The sequence below is a fragment of the Mytilus californianus genome, unplaced genomic scaffold (assembly GCF_021869535.1).
Source record: "Mytilus californianus isolate M0D057914Y unplaced genomic scaffold, xbMytCali1.0.p SCAF_11, whole genome shotgun sequence".
Classification (NCBI taxonomy): Eukaryota; Metazoa; Mollusca; class Bivalvia; order Mytilida; family Mytilidae; genus Mytilus; species Mytilus californianus.
Genome location: NW_026262593.1, coordinates 7,365,044 through 7,388,145, shown reverse-complemented (window position 1 = coordinate 7,388,145; position 23,102 = coordinate 7,365,044). Strand labels below are relative to the sequence as shown.

The following is a 23,102-nucleotide window of genomic DNA, read 5'->3' as shown; positions in this document are numbered from 1 at the left end:
TTATAAAGCAGTTATAACTATTTATAGCAAGGTATTAATGATTGTTAATCACACAGTGCAAACAACTGCCACACATAATATAACAAGATTCAAAATCATACAAACAAGATAACAGTTCTCAAGCAAATTATCCAAACACTATTGAAATACTGTAAGGAAAACATCCGAAAAATAGCTTAAAATCTAAACAAATTATAATCTTTGATAGCAAGTTATTTAGAAAATCATGTTCAGACCAAAAAGATAACTTAAGTCTAAATTTAAACAAGAATGCTCATGTTGTCGTGCTAAGCATGACCCTAATTGCAATTAAAAGTATCAGAAAACAGGAAGTAGGTGTCTAACAGATCCAACAGGTGCACACAGTTTACTACTCAAATGTTAGGCTGCTGACCAAACTCAAACACTTTCTATTCAGTAGTACTTGAGAAAAATGTGACGAAAAATTTAAAGCTCATTCAATATATTGAAAAAATTCAAAGTATCAGGAAACAGGAAGTTGTTGTCCGACAGATCCAAAAAGTGCTTACATGTTATAACTCATCAATTTAAGTTGCTAAACAAATATAAAGTCAGGCTGTCCAGTAGTACCTGAGAAAAGTGTGACCAAATAATCTGTTGGAAAAATAAACAGACCAACATACAGACAAGGTAAATGCAATATGGCCCCACTTTTAGAGTAGGGTGTACAACATTCCAAGAATTGTAATTTCAGTCAAATTCCACGATAATAAAAACTAAAATTTTACAAATTAAGTAAATATTACATAAAATCCTGTCAAACAGATTATATCCCTTACTGATAGATAATCTATCTGTTCTATTTCTAGTGGCATGACCCTCGTCATCAGAAGACAAACGTTCCACATCAATATACGGGCTCCCTTGACTTGAGAAGGATTCATCGGACATGTTGTCATCCAAATCTGAAATCAAGTGCATGCAAACACTTCAAACTGTTAATCAAATCAAACATTGTGAGATAAAATCCAATTCATTTTCACATTTTTTACTATTTTCTGTCAATCATTGCAAGTCCTATTTTATTTACTACCAGCAGTTTTCACACTCTAAAATCTTTTTTGCTATGGACTTTCTTGACCTTTTTGCTACCAGTATTATTTGCCCCTATAAACTGTCAGTGATATTTTGAGAAGCAATTAGAATTTTACTGTTTTTACTGTCAGTGACTTTTCATGTGTCATTAATTGACGGTGACTTTTATGCTACTATTTACTGTAAGTGATCTTCTTACTATTACTTAATTAGGTCTGTGACCCTTTTACTTCTAATAACTGTCATGGACTTTTTTTTCTGCTATTTTATTAATGCTCTTTTGGAGCTAATAAATTTTCAGTGCTATTTTTGCTGCAAATACCTGTCAGTGACCTACTTGCTGCTTATTACTGTTAGTGACCTATTTGCTACTATTTAATTAACTGGCAATGACCTATTTGTTGCTATTTTCTATCAGTGAACTTTAGTTGGTGTATATGAATTTCTCTAATTAATAAAAATCAAGAATTTTTTATGCTATTCTATACTGTACAGGATTTCTTTTGTTGTTTTGCTGGTAATAAGACACTTCATATGAATGTAAGTAATGCTTAGAGGAACAAGGCCTATATATTTATTATAGAAAAATAATGAAAGGTATGGATTCAATTCTAACTATGTCTATATATAACAAAGAAAAGATTTACACCTTATCACAGATGTTAAAGTCACTTTGTTCTTTAAAATGCTGTTCAGGAATATGGCTTGTTACCACACATAGCACTAGCATAATAATTACATATACCAAACCATGCAAAATATAATTATATTTAATTCAAATGTCATGATACTGTGGGTATTACATTATTACATTTTCAGTATAACACATGATGCTTTAACATATATAAAAATATCCATTTCACAAACCAAGCTCAAAATATCAAATGTGCCTCATTAAATCTTATATAAAAAAACTTTTAATTAGTAAATTTTAATTCACACATGCTAAATATTGCAAACATACTGAGCCATTACCCACAATGCGATATTACCTGTGTCCATTTCTACACAAGTAGTTCCTGTTACATGGACTGATGGTGTTTCAGTATGGTCCATTGCTGTTTTGTGGTCCTCGTCTGGTTTAATTAATATGTCTGGAGAGGTCAGATCTCTTCCAGGATTGTAAAGCATTGGATTTTTTGTACTCGTCAAAGCACTTGAGACTGAACAAAGTCTAGGTTCAGAGTTAGTTTCCCTGACTGGCCTTTCATACTGACTAGGTGGCGTATAACTGAAATCTTCTGGTGTACAATCAATGGAGAAATGCTTGGCAAGTTTACGTCGACTAGATTGCAGGGAATGTTTAGGTCTATTGCTTTTCATTGACTGCACATACTGGCCTGGAATGTCTATATGTAGACTTCCCAACACAGAATTTGGTGACTTGAACACACTATTATCTTCCATTTTATCAGCAGGGGTAATATAAGCCTTGGAAGAATCTATTTGTTTTGAAGGGGAAGACAGGTTGCTAGATTTCCCTGTAAGGGAAGACAACTCATTGACAACTGAGATGTGACCAAATTTTTTAGCAACTGCAAAAGGAGACAATTGATCTTTGGTCATGATATGTATTGAATCAGGATTCCAATGGTAGAGGAATTGCACTGTTGATATGTAACCTTTTGCACATGCCCATACCTGAAATGTTAAATCAGTGGTATAGAATTTATTATAATGAGTAAATGAGAAACTGTAAATTAAAATCAAAACTACAAAGTTATACTAAAAACTTTTTCCAAACAACGAATCCCTCCTGTCCCCATTTGTCATTCTCAAAATGGAAGATGTATAAAAACTTATCAACATAATAATTGTATCAGCAAAATGGAATCACTGAATATTCATGTAATATATTGCCTATAGATCACTATAATGTAAACTTTTAAATGAAGTATTCTAATGCAATCTTTATATTACAATTTTTTTCATTGGATAAAATTTACTGTCAAATCCACAATTGACATGTTGTGGGCCCCCATTTTGTATTGCTGGAATTCACAAATGTTTGATAAATACAATAAAATCAATAATAAAACATAACCTAACTAAAAGCGCTGTTTCAATGAGATCTTATCCAAATCTGAATCAAACAAGTAACAAAATAATCTTTGGTTTGAAAGTTTTCATTTGTATGATATCCTGTTTTGCCATGATGTTTACGTGCCAAAATCATACATGGAGTTTCACAAAATTTTATTTATCATATATTTATACAGTTTTACAAGCTCTAATGTACAATTTCTTTTTGCAATGCATTAGAATAGGAATAACAGTACCCTATTTGAAGAGTAGACATGGTCAATTTGGATTTGTCTGTCGCAAATATCTGTGGCCAGTAAAATTGCATTTGTGACCATCAAATCGCCAATTGACGGGGGCAACTCTTCAACTATAGTACTGCTATTCCTTCAATGTGTGAATACTTACCAATGGTGTACATGACATATCATCCAATGCATGAGAATCTACCTGACAGTCCAGTACCCAGGAGGGATTATCTGTCCTGAAATTATACATCACACTCGTCTCATACTAATTATACAAACTATCCTGGCCCAAAACAAAATAAGATCATCTGTGAAATAACAATATATAAGACAAAACCAATTGTAAATTATACTGGGATTGAAAGCTTTTATTACCTGGTACATGAATTTTTATGAGTACAAAAATTTACTGAATCTGCATTGACAAAATGATTTACAAGTGAGCGTATGCTTTTTATCATGAGTCTTATAAAATTTACTAGTTTCTACCTACCTCCATACAATGAGTGAATGAACCAATGCCTGATACCCGAGGGCTGCTGCTATGTGAAGTAATGTCATGTTACGCTTTCCTTGTTTTGGAAACACTGTCATGTTGCCCCAGGGCTTGGAAATTAACGATTTTACATATAAAACAACCTTCTTTTCAAAATGATCTGCTTTTATTTCTTCTTTCAGCTGTAAAAGAAAACAGAACTATTTTGGACAGCATCTTTATATTGATAATCAAATAAATACCATGGTTGATGCAGCTTGAAACAGTACATCTTAGCCTCTAGTCACATGCAACACAAAAATAAGCAGCTTCTTTTGGTATATTGTGTCCACACTTATTTCTGTAAGACTTCAAACTGTATAACTTGATTGAACATAGAACCACTGATAAATCACTGAGTAACTGGATACAACATACAACCACTGATAAGTAACTGAGTAACTGGATACAACATACAACCACTGATAAATAACTGAGTAACTGGACTGAGCATACAACCATTGCTAAGTAACTGAGTAACTTAATACAACATACAACCACTGATAAGTAACTGAGTAACTGCATACAACCTACAACCACTGACAAGTAACTCAGTAACTGGATACAACATACTACCACTGATAAGTAGCTAAGTAACTGGATACAACATATGACCACTGATAAGTAACTGAGTAACTGGATACAACATACAACCACTGATAAGTAACTGAGAACTGCATACAACCTACAACCACTGACAAGTAACTGAGTAACTTGATACAACATACTACCACTGATAAGTAACTGAGTAACTGGATACAACGTACCTTTTGGATAGGTTGACGAGACATTGATTTCTTCAGTTTTTCCTGTATCACAAATAGTCTTTCTAACAACAAGAGCTTAAGTTCATCATCTACAAAAGAAGGAAATTTTACTGTAAAAACTATGTTTTCCAACTTTTGTGGCACTTACAATATATAATATACAATACATATATTGAATGAATGGAAAAAAAACTATTTTTGCTTTGAATTTTTATATTAATAGCAGTCATAGAAAAAAATAAGAAAAAATCATTAGGAATAAGCTTGGGAGACACCTATATAGATAACATTATAAAGCGACCAGCTGATCTGGCTCTCCAATCCAAATTGTTTATCAAAATCATTGATTCATGACAATTTTTTACTGTATAAAGTGTTCAGGCCCTGGTGAGTGGGAGAGTCAATCACGGGGTGCGAATGAATTATTCAAGCTAAGTAAATCAGCATACAAAACTTTTTTGTAAGAGGGAGATCTCATATTTTCAAGGTTCAAAAAGTTGATGCCTTTAATATCTATATCAATACACAACACATTACTGATGTATAGAAATATGTAAAAAGAGGTCATGGACCAATGAAATAATACAGGTACTTTCAACACATACCATATGGAAAATGATTCTTACCAGAAATAGAGAACCAGTTATTTTTGTGTTTATTTTTATCATCACGTGACAGATATTTAAATGGTACTGAATTTGAGATCACATGACCATCACAGCTGACTTGTAATGATGCTACTCCTTCATGGTGTGCTGAAAAATAAACAATTCTCTTATATTTAATAATTCTAAACAAATTTTAATGTCATCTTGATCTCAAAACTGGTATTTCTCATAAATAAAAAATTCACTCACTACTTTGAGAATATTCCATTAGTGGTATAGAATCTGATAGAAATTGAATTTGAATTAAAAAATGTGTAATACTGTGGATTCAATTTTTTCTTGTGAGTATCAATTTTTTCTTGTGCCAAAATCATTCGTTTCCATGCCAACATTACATTTTTTTAAAGAAATATAAATATTGCGACTCATAACTGCAATCCGTCCCTAAGAATCTATTTTTCTAAATATGGAAAGTCTGTATATCACAGTATATTTCCCTGAAGTGATTATTTTTTTAACAAACCATTTTCTTAAATAAACAACATGCATAAAATACACAGTGAAATTAATTTTGTGATTATGCTTAAATGCCTATTTACCTTATTTCTGTTAGTACCTACCTGGAGAATGACACCTCAGTACACCTGGCTGTATTAATGTTGTTGGTACCGGTTTACTATCAAATAAACACAAATAATGAGACGACAAGGAACACCACGGGCCTACAACTAATACCTTTTCTCCTCCCTGCAATATAAAATTTTAACATATCTAATATAATGTAATTAATGGTACATTCTTTTTGAATGAGTAAATTGTACACATGAAATTTAAGTACATTAAATATCTGCAAAATTGTTCCAATTTTTTGTCATTGTAATTACCACACTTTGGTGGAAAACACTTCTTTTTACTGTGTGTTTTCATAAGGATTTGTCCTTTCACAATGACAATTACTCAAATATGAGCGAGGACAGGGCCACCCTAAACAAATTCTTTGCTCGATGTTGCCTACCCATGCCCTGCAGGGCTGGGTAGGAAGGTAGGGATTTTTTCATTTTTTAGTGTTATTTTTAGTGGCCAACAACATAAGTTACATGTTTTAGACAAGAAAATGATGTAAGAGCACAAAAAAAACTTTAAAAAAAAAAATTTGAAACGATTTGTCATAAAATTTTGTCAGGTAGGCTGCATTTTAGGTGGTGGGTAGGTCGCAAACATTAAACAATTTTAATTCTATTTTTAGCCCAGAAACAAATAATATATTTTGAAAAAAGGGGCCATCAAATATTTTGAAAATGGAAGCTGATGGACAATTTTGACACCAGAAATCAATTCATGATATAGTTTATTACCTATATATCAATTTCCTTAAAATCTTAGCACTTTAAATGTTTATGTATTTGATGTTCATTCTTTAGTTTTCTTTGTAAAGTTTGGTATAGACTGATTTGTCTTTTTATTAATTTTTATTGTTTTTTGAAATGATTTTGTCTAAATTCTTATTTTTTTTTCTCATTTTGCAATGGTTTTGTCTTTCTAACCTTTTTATTTTGCCAAACTTTTCTCTCTTTATCCTTTTTTTTTCCAATTTTGCCCTGATCTTGTCTTATTTCATTGACTTTATGATTTTTTTATTATCCCTTTGTTATCTTCTCTCTGTGATTTACAATTTTCACAAAAAATATATGTACATTATCTGCACAACAAATGTTCAAAATTCCATCAACATTCTAACTCTTCTTTTGGAGACTGCATTCACAAAAATTATGGCCAATAATCTCACAAACGGAAGGATATAGACATACAGGCCGTTACTTTTGTCGTTTCAATTGTTTTACATTTGTCATTTCCGGGGCCTTTTATAGCTTACTATGGGGTATGGGTTTTCTCATTGTTGAAGGCTGTACAGTGACCATTGGAGGCTAACTTCTACGTCATTTGGTCTCTGGTTGAGAGTTGTCTTAATGGCAACCATACCACATCTTCATACTTTTATATAAAGTGAAAACTATAGGGCTTTGGCATCTTCAAAGTCCTTTTTATATTTTTGGTCCTAAGTCCCTTACTACAATGAAAAGTAATCCATGATTTTTTGTACGTACCAAAGAATTTGAGCAATTTCTTAGAGTAATTCCATAATTATTTTTAGACAAATTTTATGCTTTGACAACTTTAGAGTGAGAATCTTCCAGTTCTTTGGTTCAAACCGGAGAACTTGATCACACAATGAAGAATTATCCAGGATTTTTTCATACATACCTGAGATTTTGACCACTCTGGAGAGTAATCCAGGATTTTTTGTTCCTCCCCTTTTTGTCCTGACAACCCTTTACCATTATTTACAGTCTTGTTATCACAGATAGCTGATATGTCTGGAAAATTTTGTTCAGGTTGAACTTGACATGACTGAACAAGGTCACTGTTAAATAAGTTAATTTCATTGGTTAATTCTTGATCACATGTATTATTTTTATGAATGCCATTGCCTTTCAATCTGTGAGTATCTGGCTGTCCACTGAGATCATTGTAAAGTTTTTCTATTTCAGAAATCTCAAAATCTAAGTTATCTAGAATATTGAAGTCAGATGTTGTCAATGGCAACCCTGTATTGTTATTGTCACTCAATACTTGTGGGAAGTTAGGGTAATTGTTAGTTGTTTCCACAGGATATGATGAATGTATGAGATCCTGTATATCATCGGCCGACACATTCCTTAGATGAGGCACATGTCCAGTATCTGTTTTAGTCTGTGTACAGGAAGTAGGCATAAAATTCTGTGCCTCAGAATATACCATTTGTGTTTTATGAGGATCAGGATCTGTAGAGTTAGGATGAGCAAATAAATTCAGCTGCCCCGGAATATTGTGAGGTACTTGGATAGGATGAGACATATGATTAATGGGCTGGTCCAAAACATGAGGAATTGGTTGCTGTTGGCAACCAGATGTTACGGTGACTGATGAAACAGTGTTCGAGGCTACTCCTCCTCCACTCAGCAGCAAATAACTCGTCGTTGGCAACTGACTCACACTGAGCAAAAATGGAGCTTGAGTGAGATTTTGTGAGCAAGGAATAGAATCACTGTCTTTAGGCTGGATATGTAAGACTCCTGAATGTCTTGGATGGTTTGCCTGAGGGAAAGACTGTTGTGTTTTAGCATTCAGCTGGCAAACTGTGTTCATTAAAATGTCTTTACACTGAGAATCATCAGGAATAGAGGCCGAAGATGGATCCCCTGTTGAACTGGCCCCATCTCCTGGCTTGGAATGACAACTTATCTTCTTGTATCCTATATTTTGACCTTTGGACTTGTCTTGACTTTCATGGTACTGTATAAGGTGCTTCACAAGTTTTTCTACTGTTTCTTCTAGCTGTAAATAAATAAATCAATGTAAAAGTTTGTTTTCTAAAAATCTATAAAATAAATTAATGAAAATATAATAAATGCACATCTACATATCATGTCCTCATTAACTACAAAGTTTTCTGAAATTCTGTTGTGTGGGTTCAGAGGAGTTGAAATGACAAGAACAGGACTGACAGACTAACAAAAGCATAGTAACCTACACAACTTTGATGCGTGGGATTCAAATATTGTTTGTAGTGAAATACTATTGAGATATTAGCAGCTTACAGAGCAATGAATAAAAAAGAAGGTTATCTGCATGGAATTTATACTTGGAGAACTCCCAACGGTTAGCTTTGTTAAAACAAGATATCTTAGGATGTTATTGTCAATGTGTAGTTGGATGTCTCTAATGCCAGCTTGACTGAATTAAGTGCTTGTATATTGGTTTTCGTAGTTAGATTCACTGTTTATTAAAATAACAATGGAAGAATGATGAAAATCTAGTTAACTGCTAAACTGAGTATGTTTTAAGGTAAACTATGTTATGTGAACTATGATGAATATTTATACAATAACTGGTCAAACTTATCAGACATGTTTTTGTTACCTGTTCCATTATTTGATTACTGTAAATTCAGAAATTATTATGTGCATTTATTATTGCGAATTTTGTAGAATGGACTTAAATGCGAGATTAATTATTGTGATTTCAAGAAAATCTGCATGCAGTTGGATGTATCAGATATAAAAATGCGAGTTCTTATCATTGCGATACTCATTCAGTCGCAGTATTTGCATTAATAAAAACCTCGCATTAATTTCTGAATTTACAGTACTGTAAAGTAGTTCATTTAAACACATTTTAGTTTTCACAAATTTCTAAAACCAAACTTGTTCAAGTGGTTTCAATTTCATATTTTTCTTGTCTTTAACTCTCTGATCTTCCGTAGAAATAAAATTCAGGTAGTTGTATATTTTTTATCTTGATCCCTTCATTTGAATGAAAAACTATACCCCTTGTGAAAATGTCCATAGCTGAAAATCAAACTTGAACCTCCTTGATACAATAGCAAGCAAACCTTAAGTTATTGTAGATTTTACACACTCCTTTAGTTCAGTTGTCACTTTTCAAATTTTAATACTAAACTTTTCATTCCATGTTCCTTACTATACAATGTATAGATTTTACATATTAAACAGGAATGTTTCGTGCCACATAACAATCGATTAAACTATCTTAATGTTTAAGCACTAACCATTTGATCTGAGCTTCCAGCAGAAACTGAAATGTAAAAAAAAGTATGAAATGTGCTGTATGCATAGGAACTATTTTGTTTTAAATATTTACTACTTTCGGGTATGTTCTTTTTTGACTGGGCCCAAGCTGCTGGTGTTATATCTTAAAAAATCTACCTGAATTATTTGCCCTATACAAATGTTATTTCCTGTTAAGTTATCTAACATATATCTCTATGTGCCCTGTGGTTGTCTAACTGTTTGTTGTGATTTTGCACCCTTCAGTGTGATTGTCAGGCTAAGTTTATATGACAGTTTGATTTCTTTGCCAGATTTATTTTGACAATATTACTTCATGGCTTTTTTCTTCAATTCACAGTTGTGGTGTGATCATCAGTTTGCAAAGAATTACGCTCAAACCAGTGCTAGGGGCCTACCTAAACTTGCAGTGAGGTGAGATTTTTTTGCTCCGTGTTGAAGACCTCACTGTGACTTTGATATGAAGAACAGCAATAAAAGCGCTGTTCCTTTGCGTTTTGTGTTTTTTGCTGTGCATGTACTGATAATGTGTCATGGATGGATACCCCATATCCTTTGTTTTCTTTTGTATCCATAAATTGAAAACTTGAAAAATATTAGCTATAACCAGTACTATGTTTTGTTTAATTTTTTAGCAAACTAATTCTCAAGAATTTTAGCTGTCACATTATTGAAGTAGCACGTTATATGTAACACATATAACTTGGATATGTAATGTAGAAATAAATGAAGATTCGGGATCTCAGTATATATAAGTATTATATTTAAGATACATTGATAAAACTCACATTTTAGTCAAAGGTTTATATTTTACAATAATTTCCAATTTCACACAATTTATTATCTCCCTTTAAAATATAAATTTTGATAAGATGGCCAAAAGCACAAAACAAAACTTTATACTGAATTTTCTCTAATGAAGAAAACAGTTCAAGCAAGATTGTAAATTTTATTGTATACTGTGGATTCATTATTATTTGTGGGATAAACATTTTCGTGTAGTTTGTGGGTATAGGTAAACCCCCTAATTCAAATGTTCAACGAAGTAAATTTTCTATAGGCTGGTATACAGACTGTGGCAAAACCATCAAAAATACAATTTTTATCAATCAACGGATTGGTATCTGTGACAATAAATGAATCCACAGTATTCTATAATACATACACATTGGTCTTAGCTGTTCTACTAATTCTTCTTTTGTCCATTCTTTCTTCTCTACAGAACAAGGCATCATGGGAATTTTTACCTTGCCATCATCAGGATAGGGGACATTTAAATAATGAATTAACACAATGTCAGGGTTCTGAAAAATACACCATTTCATGCTTATTAAAATACAAAGAAAACTGTACATGTGCAGGAGAATGAAAATTTTGTTCAGATTAAACAGGTATCTGATAAAGGTTAAATAAAAACAGAATATTTATTGTATGCCCTTATTCAAGAAATAAGTTTAGATAGACTTCATGGATACACCAGACATGATTTATGCATGTTTTACTGCACACGTAAGTACAGTGTTCTGAATGTATACTATACAGACATGTTTTGGTGAACAGTACATTCTTTAGCACTGTGATTAAATGGCATTGATTGTGTTAAGAGTCAATTTAATGTAATGTTGCACTTCAAAAACCATGAAACGTTGCTTCTACAATTATGACAATTATCTTCATACACACAAAATATCTTCGAGTAGCTATACTTTTTTTCTAATACTGATGTTTTATGTGCAAAGAAATCCTGGAATATATCAAGGAATTGTCAGTAAACCCTCACACTAATATACGTGTTTTACTTACCTGTAACAACCAGTAACATCTTCTATGGAAAGTTGGTAGAATATCTGAATGTACATAGGAACCGTAAATACACTGAAAATAAAAAGATAATATATTTCACAATATTTAGTAAAGGGAAATATCAGATACTCTTTAATTAGGAATCATTATGAAAAATAGGTAATCTATGGTTACGAAGTATGCATTGTTTTTTAAATTTTAGTTTGTTATTGATGATTCTTGTGACAAAAAATGTGTGGGACTTCCAACACATGTGTGTGATTACCTTCTCTTTATAATATAATCTGATATGGAAAAATAAAAAAAAAATCCCTGATTAAAAATTAAAATAGGTTCACAACTTCAAGACCTGTAGAGGAATTCTGAGCAAGTTTGGGAGAATTTTGTCAAGTTGTTCTAAAAAAGTTGCAGATAAACAAAGTGAGATGCAGACAACATCTCAAGATAACAGAAGTTATTCCTATGTGTGGCTACAACCGGTTGTCAGGTAACACAATAAAAATTAAATATTTGTCCCTGAAAAAGAATCATTCTACAAATTTTGGTTTTCTCCAGTGAAATCTATGTGACATGGAATTATCTTTATGACTTACCTCTAACCCTTGAACTTTGAGCTTCATATGATCTTCTCTTATATTTTTTCCACCTTTTCTTTTCTTCCAGCAGTAACCATCCTTTTTGTATCTGACTTTCTTTCTGCTGTACAGTATCATAGAACCACTTGGGGGCCTATTAAGGAGAAATAATTCTTTTTTACTTTTCAAAATGAATAAAAAGGTCATGATTAATTTTGAAAGAAATTGTCCTACTTCAGACCAATTTTATTATTCTTTAAAACTATAACAAAACCATATCCACATGGTACAAGTGTGCAAATACTCATTTTTACGGTATCCACATCAAAATTCATAAATCCAGAAGATAACCCACAATTTACCTGTTCTATTTAAAAAGTGTAAATAATATTTCTAAAATTAAAGTATTTAAAAAAAACAATTATCAGCAGGTTAATCATTATTATATATCTATCTTAAATAATCTTAAATTCTATAAGTAATTTTTACAGCACAATTTAAATCTAATGTTCAAAAAATATTTTCTTTGCTGACGTAGCTTTTAACAGTCAGGATTCTACTTCGTCAAAATTATCACCCCATTACACTAGTCAATTTTTACAATCTTAAAAATGGAAGCCATTGTCGGGATGACGCGCTGCCAATTTAGCTCTTGAAAACCGATAAATGTATCTACATAGCACCATTACGATCCTTATATGCCAGTTGTATTTTAAAAGACAAATGTATCTATCTGCTAGCTATTGAGGATCATTTTATGTACTTTTTTGCATTCAGTCAACTTAAAACTATATTCTGATTGGTTGTCATGTAGAATTTTCGAAAGTTCAAAAACATTTTAAAAAATTCTAATTAAATATTTCGTGGACTAAAAATTTTCAGAGGTTGAAGACTAATTACTCCAGAATACACACACTAAAAATGAAGTTTTTTTGAAGTTATGCATTTTAAAGATCCAGTTGAAAAGGCCGTCATCAAGTACTTTTAGTTAAAATTTGTTATTCGAACACACCTACACTGTTTTTATGACTCATCAGAAAAGTATTTCACTTGACCCATATATTTCATTTTTTATTACATGTATTGTGATTTTTTAATGTTATTAAATCAAGCTGTGCCTAAATATATAAAAATAAAAGAATTTGAAGCGAGATGGTGTATCAAATATTTGTGCTTTCTACGTTTTGAAGACAGAATAGTCAACCCAAACACCCCCGAAAATGAAAAGGTGCACTTGACTTTCTCTTTTCGATGCAATTATTGTCCAATTTGAGGATTTTTTCACAAAAAACTTACTAATTAATGCTTTAGAAAGATCAATCTATTATCTTTCTGTGGATTTTTTTTACGGAATTTATGCTTATGCACTAAAAAGGTCAACTTCGATTTGAACCTGCCACAATCAACTGTTTTATGAAAATTTGTCTGTAATTTAAAACTTTACAAATATCTCGAAGCTCCATACTATAATTCAAGTAAAAACACTTATATAAGATGCATAAAATCCTAAATTATGCATCTTTATTAAAATTTGAAAGCCCATAGAAACAGATGTAAACAATCCAAATATACTAATTTTGCTTTTTTACCTTCTCTAACAAAGAGTTCCATTTCTTTTGTTTAATTTCAACTGGGTTTCCGCTTGTTAAGAAACTCAAAAAAGAGCCTTGACAATACAAGATAGATAACTCAATTTCCTTATAATTCACTTAACCACAACAAAGTTCTGTTGGTCTGCTATTTCAAATTATTTTGTTTTACTATAAATGCTTGAGAGCACACTTGATTTAACACAATAATAGGCATGGGATAACAAGCTGCTTTCATTAATGAATTTTCATTCACTTTCTGTGTAGAATGTAAAGACTGGGAATTTAACGCAACAAATGAGAAAGGGACACTTTCCAAATAAGTTTGTTATGCACACTAAAAATGTATATTGTAACAAAGAGAAATAGTTACTTTTACTTCTAACATCTGACAATTTTCACAGTTTTTGGCAGTTGATAAGACTCTTAGGAATATAATTTGAAACGCTGGTGAAACCTACCTGATTTTGACCTCTAATGACATCCATTCTTTATGCTTGTCAAATGCGGTCAGTATAGCTGCCACCTCCTGAAAAACAACAGTGTTATTATATAACTAAAATCAAGCCATGTATCTATTAAGTACAGCTTGTTTGACAAGATAAACGCTCATGACTTTGTACAGCTCATTATTCTTGTTAATGGACAATCATAATGAACCAGACAAATAGTGACATCAATGTACACCTTATTTCAATGAACCAGACAAATAGTGACATCAATGTACACCTTATTTCAATGAACCAGACAAACTGTGACATCAATGTACACCTTATTTCAATGAACCAGACAAATAGTGACATCAATGTACACCTTATTTCAATGAACCAGACAAACTGTGACATCAATGTACACCTTATTTCAATGAACCAGACAAATAGTGACATCAATGTACACCTTATTTCAATGAACCAGACAAATAGTGACATCAATGTACACCTTATTTCAATGAACCAGACAAACTGTGACATCAATGTACACCTTATTTCAATGAACCAGACAAACAGTGACATCAATGTACACCTTATTTCAATGAACCAGACAAACAGTGACATCAATGTACACCTTATTTCACTGAACCAGACAAATAGTGACATCAATGTACACCTTATTTCAATGAACCAGACAAATAGTGACATCAATGTACACCTTATTTCAATGAACCAGACAAACAGTGACATCAATGTACACCTTATTTCAATACTGTAAATTCAGAAATTATTGCGTGCATTTATTATTGCGATTTTGTCATTTTAGACTAAAATGCGATTTTAATTTTTGCGATATTGAGAAAAATCCTGTTTAATTCATATAAAAAATTTGAAAATGCGAGTTTAAATTATTGCGATTATAACCCTGTCTCATTTTTCGCAATAATAAAAACATAGCAATAATTTCTGAATTTACAGTAAACCAGACAAACAGTGACATCAATGTACACCTAATTTCAATAAACCAGACAAACAGTGACATCAATGTACACCTTATTTCAATGAACCAGACAAACAGTGACATCAATGTACACCTTATTTCAATGAACCAGACCAACAGTGACATCAATGTACACCTTATTTCAATGAACCAGACAAACAGTGACATCAATGTACACCTTATTTCAATGAACCAGACAAACAGGGACATCAAGGTACACCTTATTTCAATAAACCAGACAGACATCAATGTACACCTTATTTCAATGAACCAGACAAACAGTGACATCAATGTACACCTTATTTCAATGAACCAGACAAACAGTGACATCAATGTACACCTTATTTCAATGAACCAGACAAACAGGGACATCAATGTACACCTTCTTTCAATGAACCAGACAAACAGTGACATCAATGTACACCTTATTTCAATGAACCAGACAAACAGTGACATCAATGTACACCTTATTTCAATGAACCAGATAAACAGGGACATCAATGTACACCTTCTTTCAATGAACCAAACAAACAGTGACATCAATGTACACCTTATTTCAATGAACCAGACAAACTGTGACATCAATGTACACCTTCTTTCAATGAACCAGACAAACAGTGACATCAATGTACACCTTATTTCAATGAACCAGACAAACAGTGACATCAATGTACACCTTATTTCAATGAACCAGATAAACAGGGACATCAATGTACACTTTATTTCAATGAACCAGACAAACAGGGACATCAAGGTACACCTTATTTCAATAAACCAGAGAGACATCAATGTACACCTTATTTCAATGAACCAGACAAACAGTGACATCAATGTACACCTTATTTTAATGAACCAGACAAACAGTGACATCAATGTACACCTTATTTCAATGAACCAGACAAACAGGGACATCAATGTACACCTTCTTTCAATGAACCAGACAAACAGTGACATCAATGTTCACCTTATTTCAATAAACCAGACCAACAGTGACATCAATGTTAACCTTTTATCAATGAACCAGACCAACAGTGACATCAATGTACACCTTATTTCAATGAACCAGACAAACAGTGACATCAATGTACACCTTATTTCAATGAACCAGACAAACAGTGACATCAATGTACACCTTATTTCAATGAACCAGACAAACTGTGACATCAATGTACACCTTATTTCAATGAACCAGACCAACAGTGACATCAATGTACCCCTTATTTCAATAAACCAGACAAACTGTGACATCAATTTACACCTTATTTCAATGAACCAGACCAACAGTCACATCAAGCCCATGCTAGGGTTAATTGCTCTTTAACTTAGGGTAAGAAGAGACATTTTTTTTTCTCCATGTTGAAGGACTCTCTGCAACTTTGAGATGAAGAATAGCAAGTGAAAGCGCTGTTTGTTTGCTTTGATTTTTTTAGTCATGAATTGATACACCATATCTGCTCTTTTCTGTAACATTAGATACTCATCTAAGTTGAAAAGTGAAAAGTTCAGATTACGTCTGATTAGAAATGGTCTGTTTACACAAATGTAATATTATAAGTTTATTCAAGAGAGTTATTTTTTATTTGCTAACTAAGCCAGATTTTATACATCTTGTTTAAAAAATATTTTGTAACAGCTGCTGTTTCATGTATAACATACATTATGAACGTGCTTATAATAATCATATTAACTTGTTGTATACTTTTACATAAGTTCGGTAAAAGCATTTGTATGTACCACAACCTATAAACTACCTGCATAGCTCTGGTAGCTGGATAAAACCACTTTTACTAGTAAATAACTATGTTATTAAATGCCATGAAATATTTTTATATGAATAAGAGTTTATCTAATACATACAGCAACAATCATTTGATTCAACATAAATGATAGTTAGTATATTTCACGTTTCCATATATATTTTTATGAATATAAGAGATTTTGGATAAACGTCAAAGAGGCAGTTACCAAACAACACTAAAATATTATAATTTTCTAGCATTGAAAACTATAGCTGATATGTCTATTTTTCTATTCAAATACACATTAACAAGGACATATGCTTTGATAGCCAATGAGACTAGGTAATCCCAGCAAGAGAGACCAGAAGATGAAGTGAAAGGCTAGTATTATCATGAAGTGTTCTGCAGACTTACAGGTTCATGATATTGCATGCCCAGACAGATAGAAAGTCCAAAAAAGACATTACTAACATTAGAATATTGTAAATGGACAAGTTAACATAATGATAATGTAGAGGCATGCGTTAAACACATTTGTGGTTCTCAACCCAATGCCTTCCAAAATGCAATAAACTGTAAAAACAATTGAAATAAAGTGAGCATGACAATAGTCAATAAATTTATCAAACTTACCATTTGAAACACTTAAAACTATTTATTAATGAGACTTATGTAACACTGTTCAATTTGCTTAAAACTAAATTAATTACTTATTATCTATTGCCAGTGTTTACCTGTTTATCTTGTCTACCTGTAACCATGCTATAAGTATAACAGAGTTGAGCTCAATTAGTATCCATGCCATGCTCTATGCTCATTTTAACATTGCATGATCGGTAGGCATTATATTTGTCAACATTTAACACTTAAATCGGTATAAAGATTTTAACAAATATAATGCCTACTCATATTGAAATGAGTGTAGAACATGGCATGAAAGAATTATTCCTGAATTAACCTGACACTGCCACAGAGATATATTATATCAAATAAAACTTCTATTCCAAGTCTAAGTGACAGCACAAAAAAAAACACCTGTTATTTTTAAAACTTGAATTGGCCAGGTTGTTAAACCTCCAGTGCATGACAGACACCTCAGTGTTATTTTTAAAACTTGAATTGGCCAGGTTGTAAAACCTCCAGTACATGACTTGACACCTCAGTATTATTGAAACTTGAATTGGCGAGGTTGTTAAATCTCAAGTATATGACTGATACCTCAGTGTTATCTAAAACTTGAATTGGAGAGGTTGTAAAACCTCCAGTACATGACGGTGACACCTCGGTATTAATTAAAACCTGAATTGGCGAGGTTGTAAAACCTCCAGTACATGACAGACACCTCAATATTATCTAAAACTTGAATTGGAGAGGTTGTAAAACCTCCAGTACATGACTGACACCTCAGTATTATCTAAAACTTGAATTGGCGAGGTTGTAAAACCTCCAGTACATGACGGTGACACCTCAATATTATCTAAAACTTGAATTGGAGAGGTTGTAAAACCTCCAGTACATGTCTGACACCTCAGTATTATTTAAAACTTGAATTGGCGAGGTTGTTAAACCTCAAGTATATGACTGACACCTCAGTATTATCTAAAACTTGAATTGGCCAGGTTGTAAAACCTCCAGTACATATCTGACACCTCAGTATAATTATCTTAAACCTGAATTGGCCAGGTTGTAAAACCTCCAGTACATGACAGACACCTCAGTATTATTTAAAACTTGAATTGGCGAGGTTGTAAAACCTCCAGTACATGACTGACACCTCAGTATAATTATCTAAAACCTGAATTGGCCAGGTTGTTAAACCTCCAGTACACGACTGACACCTCAGTATTATTTAAATCTTGAATTGGCCAGGTTGTAAAACCTCCAGTACATGACAGTCACCTCAATATTATCTAAAACTTGAATTTGCGAGGTTGTAAAACCTCCAGTACATGATGGTGACACCTCAGTATTATTTAAAACTTGAATTGGCCAGATTGTAAAACCTCCAGTACATGACAGACACCTCAGTATTATTTAAAACTTGAATTGGCGAGGTTCTAAAACCTCCAGTACATGACTGACACTTCAGTATTATCTAAAACTTGAATTGGCGAGGTTGTAAAACCTCTAGTACATGACTGACACTTCAGTATTATTTAAAACTTGAACTGAACCAACAATCTGTTATTCCTCTGAGCACAGGTCATCAAACTAAACTGAGACTGCTTAATCACCTTTTGATTCAAACTCAAACTTGACTGACTGTAATAACCTCAGTAAATCAGTCATAATTGAAATTAACAACCGCTAAATCTCTAATTTAAAACTTGCAACATGCAGCCTGTATCTAAAACAGGAACAATGCTACCTCCTGGACAGATGATGACTGCCAAAATAAGTCTGATTTATAAACTGTTAAAACCTCAACCACAGGTTATCAGACCTACCTGAAACTGCCAACAATGAAATCTACAAGCACCTGTCAAGCTTAATTTATCACAATGTACAATCAATCTACTATTCTTACAACAATGTTTATAATACCTTCTGTTTCCACCTGTAAAACAATCCATTAGATATCCACTTACATAACATTTCTAGAAATGCAATCCTTGTTACAGAAACAAAAGCCAGGAGAACCTACTACTTAACAATACAAAGACAACAAGTTCTGTAAAACATTGAAAGTTACACAAATACTCTTGAAACAATCATTGCAACTCTGTTTGAAAGGGGAAACAGACTCAAGGCAGCAATTAAAACTAATACATGATGGAACATATGTTAATTATCTTTAATGTACAGAACAAAATGTTCTTGTAATTCAGTTTCTTCTTACTTTCTTGTTTTAGAAGTCTTTTTATTTCAATAAATCAAATCTAAACATGAAAATATTAAAACTTAAAAACTTTTCATTCAAAAGAAAACTTTCAAAATTAAAATTATTTAAGCAGTTTTTAATTTGAGATCATGGATGAGATATGTCAAATACTACATATTTAAATGTTTTTGTCTTCTGCTGTATATTTTTTTTTGCCATTTGTAGTGCAACACCATAGCAGGACTTTCCTTTCAAAATTACCACTGTACCAGTCTACCAGATGGGGTTTAATTGGTCATTCCATTTACAGTAAGTGTCTGATCAGATGAGAATTTTGTTTGACAAGTGACAAAAAACCAGACAGTTTTCAGACTGAAGACTCTAACCAGCCCAACAAATCTTTCTATACTCAGACTTGATAAGATGACAAACTTCAATCACCCCTGTTACAATTTATTACATTTATACTGGTATTTTTATATTAACTTTCATATTAATAAAGTGTCTGATAAGACAGATAACCAACAAAATTAACTTTTCTTCTCAATTTTGTGTAATAGGGTTTCAATCAATTGTCAATTTCATATCAATCTTAATACACAATTATAGGTCCTGGAATTTTTTTCTATTTATAACTCTCGAAATTATGAGTAATTAAAGATTCTATAAACTTAATAAGTTAATTAATACGGCCATTAATTTACAATTAAAACAGTCACCATCAGATGGTGGTGGCGGTGTTAACTAACTATTTAAAAGCTTTATATTTTAGAAGGTGGAAGACCTGGATGCTTCATACTTTGTATATAGATGCCTTGGCATCTGTTCCAGTCCTTGTAATCAAAATCTTAACAATCAGAATTCGTAAAAAAGCTATTTTGCAATTTTCTTAACAAGATTTGTTTCCTTTACAAATCAGTCTAATCAATGTCTGCCCTGACAAAAAGAGCTATGTGTTTACTATCTTTGTATATGCATTGATTATAATTATGACTTGATAAATCCCTTAGACTAAATAAAAACAGTAATCCAAGTTCAAGAACCAGAAAGTCCAATCATAAAATTATACAATTCACCAAAGTTGTTGATAGGGGTTAAAGATCTCAATATTGGGTGCAGCACCCACATTGAATTTGAAAATTGAACAGTTAATGTACAAAACATAATCAATAAGGTTATGTTACTAGATATATCTTTTTATATACAATACAATACAAAATCAATTAAATTTTTATACCATATATGTTATCTACATTCTCAACATTTCATAAAATAATACATATCTCATGAAAGTTGAGACAAAGTTCACCAAAAATAGATACAAAAAGATGACATTTTCCCAGATACAATTCTTTAAAAAAAAATAAAAGGTTGAAAGGATTGAGAAATTTTACTACTTTTTTTTTAATTTAAGGAACACAATAAAAGCAATTGATTATAAAAGACCACATAAAGGAATAAGTTTGACCAAATGGAGGAAATCTTTTTTCTCCTGTAGATCAATGTGCTCAAATAGCTCAAACATGGAATCTTACTTAGCTTTCTGGAATTTACCTGGACTCAAGACCTAAACGTTAAAGACTTTCTAAAACAAATGTGCATTTTTCAACCAATACAAAAATATAAATATGTCTTTACAAACTAAAAATAAAGACTTACACTTTTTTTCATCACAAATTAAATGTTTATAAAATTGATTGCAAAAAGCACAGCATCTACAGTACTACATATCATAAATTAGCTGTGTGACATCATTATTACTGGGAGTATACAGAAATATGTGGGGTCCATGAAAAATATTGTATTAGGGCTAACCAGTTTGATCATGGACCCTATATATATATTCCCTTATAACCCCTTGTAAGTTATCATAAATTAAATGTATTCCACAGATGCCTATGACAAGTAATGAACTGATTCTTTTGTAACACATAAACTGAGGCAATTCACAGAACACTCCTCTTCAAAATCACTGACCTTTTCACATATCTCAATATTTGCAATTAGACCAGTTTTTTAATATATACGTAAATTCCTCATAAGAACTGTAAACTACACCACCTAACCATTTGTTTCCAATCATAAATGGACTTAAAGGTTTTGACCTGATGAGTGTATGACCTGTCACCAGTTAATAGCATAGTATAGTTTTATATGAAGTTGCTGTTATCCAATGGAATAGCCAGATTTTTGTCAGATGATCATGTGATCATACAAGTTTCCAAGTTTGTGCCACATGAGATGATTACATGTTTCTCAACATGCTGTAAAATGAGAATTCTAAGACTAAATCTGTTTTGGAGGTTTTATTTTTTTCAATTTTCTTGTACATGAATCTCAGTCTTCTTTAAAGACCAAATTTTCATGATTGAAAAAATTTACCATTTTACAGTAACTAAATAAAATGCTCCGCTAGGCGCAGCTTGATACGACCGCAGAGGTCGAACCCTGAACAGTTGGGGCAAGTATGGACACAACATCCAAGCTTGATACAGCACTGAATTTGGATTGTGATTAAATAATTGACACAGCATAGGTTTCTGACACTGAATGAACGTGGTCTATGAACTTAAAAAAATTTAATTTACCTATTCAAACCATATCATTATTATTTGCTTTTATATATAAATCAGAAATAACCAATTTAAAATGGAAAATTTTAAAGAAAAAAAAGGAAACCCCCCAAATTTTTTGAACTCCCTTATGATTCATCACCCCCAAACTCAATCCCAGCCTTCCCTTTGTGGTATGGTACCTTGCAGTACAATTTCAGAGCGATCCATACACTTGAACACAAGTTATTGTCTGGAAACTAGAAAAATGCTTGTTTTTTGGCCCCAAATTCCTAAACATTTAGGGCAATTACCCCCAAACTCAAGCCCAGCTTTCCCTTTGTGATATGGAACCTTGTAGTACAATTTCATAAAGATCCATACACTTACACACAAGTTATTGTCCTGAAACTAGAAAAATGCTTGTTTTTTTGCCCCAAATTCCTTAACGTTTAGGGCAATTACCCCCAAACTCAAACCCAGCTTTCCCTTTGTGATATGGAACCTTGTAGTACAATTTCATAAAGATCCATACACTTACACACAAGTTATTGTCCTGAAACTAGAAAAATGCTTGTTTTTTGGCCCCAAATTCCTTAAAGTTTAGGGCAATTACCCCCAAACTCAAACCCAGCTTTCCCTTTGTGATATGGAACCTTGTAGTACAATTTCATAAAGATCCATACACTTACACACAAGTTATTGTCAAGAAACTAGAAAAATGCTTG

At 32.2% G+C, this 23,102-nt stretch overlaps 1 protein-coding gene across 7 annotated transcripts in view; it reads right to left on the bottom strand.

Moving 5' to 3' along the window:
- Window positions 1-23,102, bottom strand: part of LOC127719469 (calmodulin-binding transcription activator 2-like) — a 113,418-nt gene that overhangs the window by 20,042 nt on the left and 70,274 nt on the right. For 6 of the 7 annotated variants that reach the window (XM_052225612.1, XM_052225614.1, XM_052225609.1 and 3 more), the window contains 13 exons: window positions 14,293-14,360; window positions 12,261-12,396; window positions 11,668-11,739; window positions 11,030-11,168; window positions 9,846-9,871; window positions 7,499-8,611; window positions 5,857-5,983; window positions 5,255-5,383; window positions 4,629-4,717; window positions 3,820-4,004; window positions 3,487-3,562; window positions 2,049-2,697; window positions 801-926 (listed from right to left, as the gene is read on the bottom strand). In XM_052225612.1, the coding sequence (XP_052081572.1) occupies window positions 801-926; window positions 2,049-2,697; window positions 3,487-3,562; window positions 3,820-4,004; window positions 4,629-4,717; window positions 5,255-5,383; window positions 5,857-5,983; window positions 7,499-8,611; window positions 9,846-9,871; window positions 11,030-11,168; window positions 11,668-11,739; window positions 12,261-12,396; window positions 14,293-14,360 (2,935 nt within the window). The remainder of the gene's footprint in view (window positions 1-800; window positions 927-2,048; window positions 2,698-3,486; window positions 3,563-3,819; window positions 4,005-4,628; window positions 4,718-5,254; window positions 5,384-5,856; window positions 5,984-7,498; window positions 8,612-9,845; window positions 9,872-11,029; window positions 11,169-11,667; window positions 11,740-12,260; window positions 12,397-14,292; window positions 14,361-23,102) is intronic. The other variant, XM_052225615.1, reaches the window with a different exon arrangement.